General features: G+C 38.6%; 1 protein-coding gene across 1 annotated transcript; it reads right to left on the bottom strand.

The window, feature by feature from the left end:
- Window positions 1–14,212, bottom strand: LOC121327365 (vesicle-associated membrane protein 2-like). Its single transcript, XM_041271344.1, has 5 exons — window positions 13,769–14,212; window positions 5,652–5,778; window positions 3,609–3,767; window positions 3,352–3,403; window positions 1–1,884 (listed from the first exon to the last, which is right to left on the bottom strand). Coding segments are annotated over exons 1-5 (357 nt in total). The 5' UTR covers window positions 13,771–14,212; the 3' UTR covers window positions 1–1,867.
- Window positions 14,213–14,770: the final 558 nt, after the last annotated feature.

The following is a 14,770-nucleotide window of genomic DNA, read 5'->3' as shown; positions in this document are numbered from 1 at the left end:
TTTGTTTTGTAACAAAACTTTTATTTGCACATTAATATGCACATTAAACTCTGTAAACAGGATCACCATCGCAACATAAAAAATAAAATAAAAAATCCAGTAAATAAACAAAGTACTTCCATGCAATGCCCAAACATAACACTACAGAACCGGGAATGACCTTGAACTGACCTCCAGCAGGGGCACGTACACAATATCACTGGTCTTCACAAGTAAGAAGCTCCATTATGACACAAATTAGGCAAAGCCATTTTTATTCAATAGAAAACAACTTGGAATGCTCATTTTTTTGCATACTCTCAATATAATGTATCATTATTCTACTTGTGCTTAACATACATAGGCAATTAACTCTGGTAACGCAGAAAGGTCACAATAGAGGAAGAAAAGATTCATTTTGTGGCTAACAAGAATATTTATGAAAGCTTTAAAAAGCGTGAGACGTATCAAAAGACTTTTAGCCAAATGAGCTGACAGCAGAATACGGTCAATGGGAACTACACTGTGGAAATAATTACGCACATGTCAGTTTTTTTCTTATGGAAAACTAGATTAGAAATCCTGCTCTTTGTTGTTTAGTTCAAACTTTTTAGGGTACCCTTTAGAGGGTAAACATCAGCTTGCATCATATTTTCTTTACATGCAATTGCTGTAACTTTCAGTGAAGTGTTGCTAGGTTCGTTTTGTAAAGGAAGGCTATGATTTGAATCATTGTTTAAATATTTGTGCTTTGACATGCTGTTTTGGGTCAGAGAGATATCTCAGGTGATTACAAAGGCAAGCTACCATAGTCCCAGTGAATAATACTGCAGTTCCTGTGACTGTACTCATACTGGACAGCCATGTTTTTATTATTAAACAATAAGTGTAAGGCACAACACCACCACATTTACAAAAACATGTACTACTAGTGAATGCACTCGGCGTTTAAGATATAGGTCGCTGCAATGTCAAGCCTTGTTGTGAGACTAACACAAGGCACAGCTAGAGTGTGGCACTATTTTACAATACAGAGACGCAGCTGCAAGAGAATAGAATGCAGAATGTTGCTTGTGGCAGAAATCTACAGTATGGAACAGTGCGTGCGCTGTGAGTTTATCAACTTTCAATCCCAAACTCAACGTACCGCACTATTAGAAACGGCTAATGCACTTGGAATCTGCATAATGGAACTATTTAAATCTTGGTTTGTTAAACTTGACTGAAGATCCAATTTGGCACTAATTTCTGGCACTGTGTTTGGCAAAAATAACAAGCAAATTTACAATATAGGGTATTTTGTAAATATACTGTTGACTTACAGTAGTTTGCATTTTCCTTAACTAATTGGATTGTACTGGCCCAATCTCAAAAGACTATTTATTGGCACATGCTTTAAGGCTTTAGACAGAACCTATATATGGTTAGCATGAAACACAGGTTTAAATTCCCCTTAATATTTTAATGCTCTGTCCTTGTAAACACAAAAACAACCACTCACATCAGGAATAGAAAAGTTTAAATGACATTACGGGACACAGATCTACTCCGGTTACAAAGCAATATTTCTGTCACCTTTGGGAAAAATGTAGCCATTAATATCTTTGCTTGGCAAACAGAATGGAGAGGAGGATTCTGTATGCCGGAGTGCTACTTGTCACATGACAGACAAGCAGAAAAGGGAACACTTGGCAGTATTTAGCTGGTACAGTTGAAACAGATTAATTCTCATTATGTAACAGTGATGACCACCACGCTACTCCATCAGATCACACTATTTACAAGCAAAACAAAAACAACCATGGGACTGGTATGCAGAGGTCAGTATGTAGAAAAGGTAGGGTCCTTGGAAAACATGGGTCTTCTTCATTGTCACTTCCTCTCCTCTTTAGGTGCAGAAATAAACTATTTGAAAAGAGAAGCAGAAGATTGACAAGTTAGCAGAGCTGCTGTATAACAGTACTCCACGTTCTCAAGCAGCAGGAGTACTTTCGGTAACTCATTCGTGTGCAAAACAGTCCAACACATTCAACACATCCCTGAACATGGTCCAGATATAAAGGGGCAACAATCTGTCTAAATTAAAAACACTATTCTGCAATTGTATGTATTTTGGTAAAAACAAACAAACACTAATTTTGGACTAACTAATGTTATTTTAGGTGAAACAGTCTAGAGCGGTGCTCATCGGACTCTGTAAAACCAGCTGTCCATGTTTGTCGTTGAAATTTCTAAATCATACATGTTAAAACAGTTTTCTTTTGAGAAACACACATACAAAGACCCTTCAATGCCTGGCTACATTTGACTATTTTAACCCAATTTTTGTGTAAAAGTCTTACATAACACATGGGCCTCCACCCGGCTTTAGTGTTACTACACTTGAGCAGAATAATGATTATGTAAGTAAAGTGTTCCACAGTAATTGCATAACAGGTATGAATCCTGAGTAGTTGTTGCTTCATAACAGATGAGCACATGGGTAGATGTGTGTGATAGTGCTAATTCAATTTACAAGACCTGAACCTGCTCAGTGTTATACAGCCTTCAAGCTACTCAATAGCTGTAACAGAAAACAGGCAGTGAACATTGCACTCTTATTGGTTCTATAGCAACCAATCCTCTGCCTGCTTCCTAGTACAACAGATCTCAAAAAGACAAGCCTCTGAGCTATCAGCAGCTTACATAAAGCAAATGGTTTTATTTAACTGGGTTACACACTTATATATGCCACTGGTTTATCATGCTTGCTGCTAGCAGTGAAAAACTAACAGCAGACTCTTATCACATTATATAAAACATATTCAGGTATAGTAATAATAAGAATAAAAGTGTTCTATCGGAAAGATTTTTTTAAAGCGACTCCACATCACAAATGTGTTATTTTGAGTAATCAAGAATTAGGGAAGATAAACATAATGAGGAATATTGTCCTGCATTAAGCTGTGCAAATATGAAACCTCATGTAATGTCTGAGGGAAATGACCGTAAGAAACAGGTGCAAGCACACAAAGTGTGATAACAGCATGATGTTAAATGAGTCATCCATCACAATGGAAAATTGGACCTGCAGGCTTTTTTTCGTTCTTTTTTTATGTAAACAAATAACCCCCTAATCTGTCCAGTAAACAAACAAAATGTAGCTGTAATACGTGGAATCCTCTCAATACCGACAGTTAATATCCTTTCTGTCAAACGTTAATGACGAGAAATAACGTCGTTAACTATCATGAGTATAGACTGAGGTTTAATGAGCACAGAAAACAGAGCCTGGGCCTAAACCAGAGTTCAAGTTTTGTGAAATGGGTCATATATTTAATCATTTGGGCATTGCAAAATATATATATAATTGAGTATATTAAATGTACTTACTGATGATGACAATTAGAATGATTGCACAAACCCCTCCAAGAATGATCATCATCTGTTAAAAAAACAAAAGGATGAATTATTAAATAATACAAATTAAAAATCACAATATGATTATAACTCAATGTAGAACCATGTTGTCTGATTTTTTTTTAATTTCATCAACCACCTACCCGTGGATATCCTGTGTTGCTGCAATCCAGTCGTGGCTTATCCAGCCTGTCACCATCCAATATAACAAATCTTTTCACTGGGCTTACCTTACAGTTTTTCCACCAGTTCTTCCTCTTCAGTTTGGCTGCACTGGTTTCGAACTGGGAGGCCCCAGCTTGGAGAGCATCAGCGCGGTCATCCAGCTCAGAAAGCTTTGTGTCTCTCTCCATGACCTTCTCCATGTTCATTCTCATCACGTCCACCACCTGCAAAAGAGCAGCGTTCCGACTGATAATCCCAGGCAGAGCTCCCATCTTCACTCAGTCAGGAGCTTGCAAAACACAAACTCCAAATAAATGGAACGGATTAGTCACTGATGACTCAACTGCATAGCAGAGACACACGATGAAAACTTTATTACATGAACATGTGAAAGGAATCTGGACACTGAAGATCTCCGTAGGAAAATCCACGATTAACATCAGATTTCTGACATAGAATCTACTTTCTACATATGAACACAACCTTCATTCACAAACATTTAAAATGACATCCTATTTTAAAAGTTTATAAAAGTCACTGAATCTTGCCTCCTCCCAATTGCTTCCAATGAGCTGAAGGTTGGTTTAAGAGGCTGCTACTCAGGCAAGCTGAGGGATTTACAAACTAGACAGAAGACTTGAGAGCAGGGGATGGGGTGGTCCCTGGGCGTAACATGTAGCCCATGGTCAGTATAATGGTAATTATGTGATCTTTCACAGGAGTCAATTTAATAGTGATTCCCTACAGAACATGTGTTTTACTGTCATCTAATAATGAATCCTTTCTTAGGTCCCAGATTTCAAGAAGACAGGAGTAGGATGCCATCTGTTGGATGTTTAAAATACTGCAGTATTCAAACTGGGTTATTCTAGTATTTTTATATTCATAGCTAACCTAACACTAAATGTAACAAATCATCCCTGACAAAACGCACACCTGAATTGACTGGCGTAAAGCCCTCAAGGTATATCCACACTTTCTATGGCTTATATGTTAGACACACTGTGTGAAGTTTGGTACTGGCATACTTCATAGGGAACGCAATGCCGCATTAAATAGTGGCACAGTAACACAGTTATACGAGTTTAAGTTACAGCCACAGCATGTGTGGATATACCCCAACAACACTGTTAAATATAACCAGGGAAAAAGCATGGGAAAAGTGCAACAATACAGTGCAGAAATACTACGGTAAACTTATACAGGCGATAATTTCACATTCTCCACAGCACCTTTGGATTCCTAGTATATTTTTTTTACACAAAATGACATTTAAAAAGCGAATTAGCACACGTTTAACTGTGAAATATGGCTCAGCATGTAAAACATTTTAAATAACAGTGAGTCCATCTCGAGAGCCCGGTTACCGCTAACTCTGTTCAGGAGTACAGTGACCGCTTCAGGCTAGCATGACCAAGTGCACACGACAACATTGGACTCCACAGGTCAGTAGGAAACCAGCACTGGCAGTGTATGCAGACAGTTCTCCTGAGATGACCCACTGACTGATATCGTTCCCACCAGGCCTCAGACTGTGCTAGATCAAGAGTGCTTTTTATCAACACAGGCTCCCGCTGTCTACGCTGCACCGGGGGAGGCTGATCCCTCACTCTTAAAAAGTTCAAATAATACAATCCTGGCTTTAGTACACACCGTATGAACCCAATGCTTTTCAAAAGAGGGCCAAACAGGTTTTGAAATTACTGTGTTTTCGAAAGGGGGTCAAGAATGGTAATGAACTGCATGTGTCATTGTTCAAATGAGAGTTTTGATTCATTCATTTTGATTCTTCTGTAAACCAGTGTTCATTACTTCTTGCATGTCCCTGTTTTAATTCACATGATGGCAATCATTTGGTAAGATTTTAATTTTTTTGCAGAGATTTATAAGAATTTATATTCAAAATCAAAGCTAGTTTTTGCTATTTATTGTTATAGTTTATTTACACGTCAGTCATTGGTAGAAATCCATTTCAGTAAATGGCCTCCATTGCCAGGATGTTCCACAGGGGGGAAGCAGACAGGACACCTGCAATGTATTAATAGCATCAGTTCCTATCCTATAACACAGACCCACGGCTTGCACAGCAACCCACTCTCTGAACTCACCTCGTCCACCTGGGCCTGCGACTGCTGGATCCGGCGGTTGCTGGTGGTGTTAGGGGGTGGGGGGGGACCCCCAGTCTCTGGATTGGCCGACCCACTGAAGGGTCCTTGTGTGGGGGCTGGAGCTGACCTGAAAACACAAGGTTAACTACAGCCAGGCTGCATTGTGATTTATCAATAGTACAATTGCAAGAACACCTCCACCCTGCAGCCTGCACATATCAGATTTAAAGAAACTATGCTAATCACAATAGGGATATGAAATGCAGGTTTGATGGCATTGTAAGTATACAAAAGCGAGTTCTATTTGAGTCATAATGCATGGTTTTCCGAGAAACATAATTTTAGAGTTGCTGTACTGAATCATGTTGCTAAAAGAGTGCAAAAGAGTGAGTTTAAAAAAAAAAACACTAATTAATGGCTGTCTCAAAGGGGCAATCATAGAAAAGTGCTCTTAAAATCTATTTGTTCATTAGATTGGGAATTTATTGAATGCTGTTACTGTAATAGCGATGCTGTGCTAGGTAATGGACAAGTACTGAGGGACCAAGCAGCCTTGTTCATAAATGTTCGCTTGTTCTTCTGCTTTTTATATGCGCCCAATCCAATCCTACTTCAAGAAGAGAACATTTCTACTGCCTCTCCTTGTCTCTCTCTGTCTCTCACTCTCTGTGAACTCTGGCGAGGTTTCCAGCACTTAGTGCCAGCAACAAGGATGTGAACATGTGAAACATGAAACATCGGTATTAATTATTTTCAGGCAGCTGGCTCTCCACCCACTCAGAATCAACTTTTTTTTCTTCTAGGACTATGAAAAAAAAAAGTACTTTGAATTAATGATCAGATCAGAAGCCGAGGTGCCTGAACGAGAGGATTAAATCCTCCTCACTGACTCAACCCGGGCAAGCCACCTACAACAGGCCTAATCCGACTGATGCTTATGTACTTTCAACTGTCTGAGTGGCCAGAGAAGAGGGCACAGGTGTCAATTTAATGCTCAATAGCAGTCCGTGACAAAGCTAAATTGGATGGATTTACAGGCAGCTCCGAAGCAAAGAAAAAGAAATTGTCCGCCCACATGTAACCGGTGCTGGGAAATGTCAGTATAATTAACAATGCAAGTAGACAACAGGCAGTGTTAGGAGGATGTGTCCCCAATTAATTTCACTGCAGGCTGCATTCAAGCTTACAGGGGGATCTTCATGTTAGACAATTGATAAATAGAGGCATGCAGTGTTTCTACCATTGCAAAGCTAAGATCTTTATCTTTTAACAGCCTGTATCTAGCTTCTACATAGACTTACCAATGCTGTTTGTTACCATACCATTTAGGACAGGTGTGTTATAGCCTTATTGTAATTTCATATTTGACAGTTACTTCTGTTTTTTGAACAGTAATGTTAATGGCTGCAGTCCGGTAAACTGAAAACATACGGTACATTATTTTAAACTCTGATTGGGAATCTCACTGTGATCCCATTGAACGTTGCAGTACTGTGGCAACTCCATGTACGAGGAACGTTGAATGAGCAACGGGCTCTTGAAGGAACTGAATGATGACACTTGAACTGTAACACTATTCAAACACACTTGCTATAAAGAAGGTCATCCAAGAGGATTAGCTTGTTAACCAGATTTAATGACTTAATGACTCATGACTTTCAAATATCCATCAATATATGTCATATTCTTGCGAGGTTCATTTTTCCGAGATTCGTATGTGGAATCATGTTTCACAGAATGATTCCATTCATCAAGACTTAATTTAACACACGACGGAACTTTGAAAAAACCTATATTGGCTACCTTGGCAACCGAAAGGGCACAAGAGATGACTCACTCCATGCCTTGCTGTTAACTACGGAGGTAATGTGTCAATCAAGTGCAGAGGTGCCTTCGCCTTCATCAGCTATTAAATACCCCTCACAGAACTCCTTTGTTATAACCCAGCAGTCTGGATAGACAGTGACATATGTCTTAGTACAGACCAATGCTTTTACTGTGCGGTCAGGGCTAGCAAGCAGAAGAATGCAGTTGCACAATTTTTGCACAATTATCAAAATGCCAAAACAATCAAACAAATTAAAAACAGCCCCCAATCAAAGCTTTAATTTCTGTGTTCTTTTTAAATGGTGTGGTGTCTTCTCTAGGTGGCTAACTGACTGATTGATCAGCCAATCAGGAACTGCAAAGCTAGCATTCTCGGGATGTTCAATTAGACAATCAACCTCCCCAGAAAGACACCACACCAAACCAATTACCTTATTTAAAACCATGTTGCTGTGCAATGGGTGGCCATCATGGCACCAGGCTGTTCTCCTTCTCTTCAGGCAAGATGACTACCAGCCACAGAAACACATATTTTAATGTGCAGGGCTAATTAAGAGGGCCCATGGCACCTAATAACCAGGGATATAAAGAGCTACCTTGTTAACAGGGAGCAGTGCAGTGTGCTCAACAGGTGTAGCAAAACAGCAGTTAATTCAATTAGTCTTCACCCCATTCAGTGTCATCGGGAAAAGAAAAACATCATTGGAACCTGTAATTATTAGTAAATTCCACAAAGGACGATTGCATTCCAGCCTAGGTGTTTCCAGCCATGCTGCGTGGGTTGCAGGGGTCTCCTGTGACTCACTAGGAGACCGTTTCCCTTTGCACAGCAACACAGGTCAACTTATATAGCCCACCTACCTCCCCCACAGCTGCCTGCCGCAGAATGAGAAAGCTCTTAGCTACTTCAAAGTGGTAATCAGATTCTGTTTTGAAAAGATGCAAAATTCAATATTTCATTCACTATTTGATGAATGAATAAATATTTCTTTTTATGGGAGGGTAGGATTGCATGATAAAAGTCTGGTGAAGGTGCAAAGCAAAGCAAATCCCCCCCCCAAAAAAAACATTATTGTAGAGTATGAGTGTGTCACATAAGCAGCAGATAAAGGTCCCTATTGTATGAATCAGAACAAAAACCATTCTACTGTTATTGAGTTTCACAGTCTTATTGCTGCAATTCCAATTATATTCTTCTGTAAAACTAGTTGACAGTGACCTCAATGTTGATTCACCTTTAAAAAAAGTACGATGGAAGTTGCAGTGCCATCATACATTTCTTCCCAGGTTATTGAGTACATCCAAAGATTTAAAGGGCAACTTGACACGTTTTCCTAATAAATTACTGTGCAACCACTGTAAACTTTCACTGAGATAGAGAAATATATTAGCCAACAAACATACTTGTTCTTGTTTTTTGCCGAGGGAAGATTTGACAATGGAAATATAATAACACCTCAACGCTGTCAGCTCCTCCTGCTGTTTTCACACATTTTCCTAAAGATGTTTTGAACGATCAACACATCTTCAGATTAAAGGTGTATAATCTTATCACTGAATAAATCTGCACTCAATTTTCAATCACTTTTGAAAAAAACCATATGCTATCTTATAAAATCCTTAAAGGAAGTATGCTCTATACATGATGTCACATTAGGGAAAACAAATGATGTAAAAGGCTGCATGTGACTTGTAAATACATATTTTAAATGGGTTACGTTCACAATGCAATCAATGTAATAACATCCATTGGGTTTCTCGATCAGTAGCAATTCAATATCTCTGAAGGTTAATGTTCTGCAGATTTGCACAGACTGCTATGTTACAATTAGTGTCCATTTAACATTTTTTTTATTGGATTGCCAAATTGCTTGTAAGGAAGACAAGTCATTTTGTTCAGATCTGTCTATGCCGTGCATGACTGTGAAAAGCAATGGACATATAAATTTAAACAATTCTACAATCACATAAATATGGTTTAATTAAATACATTCTGTATCTGCTTTTTGATTGTCTCCTAATAACTTCTGTATTATATGGTGCATGAATGTCACATAGGGGTGTGGGGTGGGTGAGGGGCTGTACTTTTCACATTGATAGTCCTGTATGTACTGTAATGGGAACTGCTAGTTATAATAATTCCTGCCTACAGAAATGCTCCCATTGATAAACTACTTGTAGTTTCCATATAGAACATATTCCCCATAGTGCATACAAATAAAACATTCTGAAATATAATAGAGCACTTGATACTGTAAGTATTCACCACCTGAGTCAATACTTGGTAGAACCATCTTTGGCAGCAATTACAGTGTTTTGGGGTAAGTCAGGTTTGCACATGTGGATTCTGCAATATTCACCCATTCTTCTTTGCAAAATTGTTCAAGCTCTGTCTAGTTGGATGGGGATCGTTGGTGGACAGCAATCTTCAAGTCTTGCCACAGATTCTCAATCGGATTCAAGTCCGGGTTTTGACTGGGCCACTCTAAGACATTCGCTTTCTTTTTTTAAGCCACTCTGGTGTCGCTTTGGCTGTGTGCTCGGTGAAAGGTGAATATCCGTCCCAGTCTAAGGTCTTTTGCAAACTGAAGCAGGTTTTCTTCAAGGATTTGCCTGCATTTAGCTCCATCCATTTTGCCCTCTACATTGACAAGCTTCCCAGTCCCTGCTGATGAAAAGCATCCCCATAGCATAATGCTGCCACCACCATGCTTCACAGTAGGAATGGTGTTACCTGGGTGATGTGCTATGTTGGGTTTGTGCCAGACATAACGCTTTGCATTTAGGCCAGATAATTTAATTTTTGTTTCATCAGACCACAGAATCTTTTGCCACATCTTTTCAGTCTTCCACATGCCTTTTTGCAAATTCCAAGCAAGATTTTACATGGGCTTTTTTTTCAGAAATGACTTTCTTCTTGCCACTCTTCCACACAGGCCAGATTTGTGGAGTACCTCAGCTATTGTTGACACATGGACAGTTTCTCCCATCTCAGACATGGAACGCTGTAGGTCTTTCACAGTTGTCATTGGCCTCTTGGTGTCTTCTCTAACCAATGCCTTTCTCCGAGTTTGGGAGGACGGTCTGCTCTAAGCAGATTCTGGGTGGTGCCATATACCTCCCACATCTTAATGATCGACTTGACTGTGCTCCAAGTGATATTCAATGCTTTTGAAATCTTTTTATACCCCTCCCCTAATCTGTGCCTTTCCGAACTTTATCACGGAGTAGTTTTGAAAGCTCCTTGGTCTTCATGGTAGGTATCTTTGCTTTGAATGCACTAACCAACTGTGGGACCTTACAGAGACAGGTGTATTTCAGGTGAACCACTTTTATTGCACGCAGATGAACTATATGTAACTTATTGTGTGAATTCTGAAGGCAGCTGGTTGCACCTGAGCTTGTTTAGGAGTGTCACAGCAAAGGGGGTGAATACTTATCTAATGAAGACTTTTCAGGTTTTTATTTTTAATTGACTTGCCCCCCGCCTCCCCATTTTTTTCACACATTGAAAGTGTTGAGTAGGTTGTGTAAATCAGAGGAAAAAAATCCTATTTAAATGCATTAAGATTTCAGGTTGTAACACAAACTGTGAAAACATCCAAGGGATGGTGAAAACTTCCTATAGGCACCGTATGATTTATCAGTAGAGCACCAAGGGTAATGTGCTGAGAACCTTAAGAATTTATTACAAATAATGAGTATATTTTGAACAAAACTAGATGGGTTGTTCTGAAACTATAGATTAATACAATGCACGTAGGACCTGCCTACAAGTGCCTCTACTTCTATAATTTATACAAATTAAATGATATAGTCCTAATGTATTCTAAATATGAATGAATGAATCCAGATACTAATCTGGTTATATTTGCTCATTGTATCCCACTGAATACAGCGGAATCTGCTTTTTATTCCTCGTCATGTCATCGTGTCTCTCAGTATGTGGCTTCTTGATTTATTTATAGAACTATTGATAAACCCGGCTGATGAATTCCGGGATGAGTCATCAGTCATTAAACAAGGCAGCTTTGGCTACTGTGCGTGGTCAGACTGCAAATGTTCTTGTTTCACACAAATTGCAACAGCAATCAAAAGAGAAAAAAATATATGCTCCTCAGCAAATTTCACAGCATGCTTTAATACCTATTAAGAAAAATGCATACAACGCAGCTGAACTCTCTTCAGTTTTAAAATGTCATTTTCATGACCCTACAGAATGTGTATTTAATTTAAAAGAATCTTCATTAATGTTAGAAAAGAGATAGGATTTCCTTTGATGCTAATACTGTACATCTTGTTTTAGACAGACCAACAGTTCTGAAACATCAGATTTTTTTTCAATGCTTTTGATGTGAACAGACATAACAATGGTTACACAGACTTGTTCCAAAAATATGAGTCACCAATGGACTTTCAGGTGAAGCACTACTTGGTACTGACTTCTAATTGAGCAAGTGCATAGATTAAAATGAATCTAAGAAGTTAGATTTGATATCATCATTTTTTACAATCAATGCATGGCATACATCCCACCTCTGTAAATGCATTAAACATCCTCAGGCTACACTGGGAGAGTTCCCAAGTGTGGTTATTTACACATGAAGTGGCGATGCCCATGCCTGTGTAGGAGAACAGCTCGACAGGATCAGGTTTGCGGCTGAAAATAAACCCAAAATGTACAGTGGACCATTTTTCTTTTGGCTCAAGTACAATGTGAGGAGTAAAATTTGAACACACACAATAACTCCCCATTGTGGACTGGAATTGTGATTGAACATGTAACATAGGTATCAGTGTAGCTGAAAAAGCAGAACTCCATGCACAGCCACAGGATGAAAAAAATAACACAAGGTACATAAATGCTTACACTTAATTTAATGGAAACCAGACAAAATGTTATAGCATTCATTAGGAAATCACACAGGAACTCCTACATAGTCACATTTTGTGAAAAGTTCCATCAAATTGGGAGAGAATAGAGCTTTCATCGGCTCAGACAAATCAGTAATCGGTAAGATTCTGAGCCAACGAATGCCCGTAGCAAATTTCATCAGAATACAATTTTTTTTTTTTTATGATATACCAGACAGTGCAAGTATGATTATGGATGTTACTCTCTCCTGAAGTGGGGAAGGTGAAGACTGTTTCTAAGCTTTGTTGTTTTTTTTTTTAACCAAGAACAACCAGTTGGGGTGGGGGTGCTGACCAACACACTAAAGGGCCACCAAGCATCTGTATTCTCAACAAGTCACACAAGTAGAACAGGCAGAGCCATACCACAGTTATACATGGTAGAACTGAATTGCCAGATCAATTCCATCTCATTGCTGTGTGTAATAAGATGGGTGGGAGAGACCATGCACATGCAGGTAAAGATCCCTCTAGAATCACATGCTTTATGGTTTCCAGTTCTCCACAATACCGTTCCATATGCTTAAGATTGCTTTAAACTTACAAATTAACTGTATGTTATTAAAGTGCATGCGTTACACAATTACACTTTTAAAATATGTATTCTTGCAAAAGAAGTGAGGCTTTAGACAACTGCACTGCATAGGGATATAAGACGACAGCAACACAGCATGTATTAGATATTTAGGGCGGGTGTTTAGTTATTCTCTAGAATAAACATCCATGGCGACATTAAGTGACTCTTTAGCATACTTCGGTCAGTATTTTTTTGCTCCTGAAATGACTGAGCAAAGACTAGAAAAACAATGTTAAATAACTGCGCAGAAGAAATAAGAAGGCAATACTTATACCCACAGAGCACCCCTTATGAGTACTGGTGGGCGCGCACGCATGCGTCAACGTCACACCACTTGCTTTTGTTTGGGAACAATGGAAGTAAACACACAATAAAAAAGGGTGTTGACCAAAACTCGACTTGCTGTCAATTAAATGCAACCACCTAAAAACTGACAATTACTCTGCATCTCACGGTTATGGTACCCCACGCCCTCGCAACAAGTTAAAATGTTAGTTATTGAACTTTTTAAACCGCGTGTGCAATAAAATAAAATAAAAACAAAATATAATATTACTAAACACATAATTATCCGCACTTAAACGAGCACATTTGCAATTACAATACAATTGTTCCAGCCCACTACATTTTTCAAGTCATCTCTCGGCGTCACCTGTTTGATTCAGCACCATCACTTAAGAACAGCAACCAAAATTCTCACCACGCCAAATTCGTGTTTGCATCGAGCATTTAGTTATGATAACGTTATCACACATGCTTTAACGCGTTTTCATGTTCTGAGCAACTGATCTGTACTTACATCTCTTGTTGTTAGATAGTTTGACGCCGCCTGCTAGACAGTAAAACAACTCTTCGCTCCTCTGCCGCAGCTAACAAAGATGGCTTTTGAATACTGTAAAACCAGTGACGTCCTCGACATCCGGGTACTTTTCAGAGTAGAGCAATGATGTTCGAGTAGTGTGTGCAACCTGTTACACCGCCCTTAGAATTCTTGCTATGCAATTGCATAAAAAAAAAAAAAAAACTACATTTTTTGGTCTGGCGTATGTTTAGATATATTTTAAGTCTCTGTGTCTTTCCCGAATTGATAGGACAGAGGGAATCATTTTTGAGAGAGATGAATAAAAAACGCTTCCGCCACCCCACCAACCTAAACTAACGGTACTTAATGTCCACTAGTCCAAACTTGTGCTAACCGAAGGTCAGTGAAATCCGCAGTTAATGTTAATAACCTTGTGCTCAAATGCTTCGGTAGAATTATTAATAGTTGCATTACATTTACTTTAAAATCTATTCAAACTAATTTCACAGCACTGTATGTGTGGGTTACTCTCATTCATACAACATTATTGCTTATATATACACACACACACATTTTATATATCTATATATATATATATATATATATATATATATATATATATATATATATATATATATATATATATATATATATATATATATACACACACACACACCCAGCTACACATACGTGCATATACATTTACATACGGCTGCATGATAGTCGTTTAGGATAGGGTAAGCGGTTTACTGGAGATAACAGGCATTTTCACAAGACCTCAATGATTTTAATATACATATAGGGTGAGGGAGTAAATACCTGCCACGAAATGGTCTATAAAGTGTAGGACCATCAAGGATATCCTGAGTTGATTATTATAATGTATTTATTAGCAGACACCCTTATCCAGGGAGACTGACAAGTATTACATGCTCATCTGTTTTGGATGGATGCATGAGAATTCTTTAACACTGTTTACTTTCACAGAATTGCACTGTG

Source organism: Polyodon spathula, chromosome 14, assembly GCF_017654505.1.
Source record: "Polyodon spathula isolate WHYD16114869_AA chromosome 14, ASM1765450v1, whole genome shotgun sequence".
NCBI classification, from domain to species: domain Eukaryota; kingdom Metazoa; phylum Chordata; class Actinopteri; order Acipenseriformes; family Polyodontidae; genus Polyodon; species Polyodon spathula.
This window is presented reverse-complemented; position numbering and strand designations above follow the sequence as displayed.

What these genes read in the sequence shown, in the direction of transcription:
- LOC121327365 (XM_041271344.1), bottom strand. An exon ending in CGCAGGCCCAGGTGGACGAG is followed by an intron (nt 3,768 to 5,651) that starts GTGAGTTCAGAG and finishes GCTCTTTTGCAG; the next exon opens with GTGGTGGACGTGATGAGAAT. An exon ending in ACTGGTGGAAAAACTGTAAG is followed by an intron (nt 3,404 to 3,608) that starts GTAAGCCCAGTG and finishes TTTTTTTAACAG; the next exon opens with ATGATGATCATTCTTGGAGG.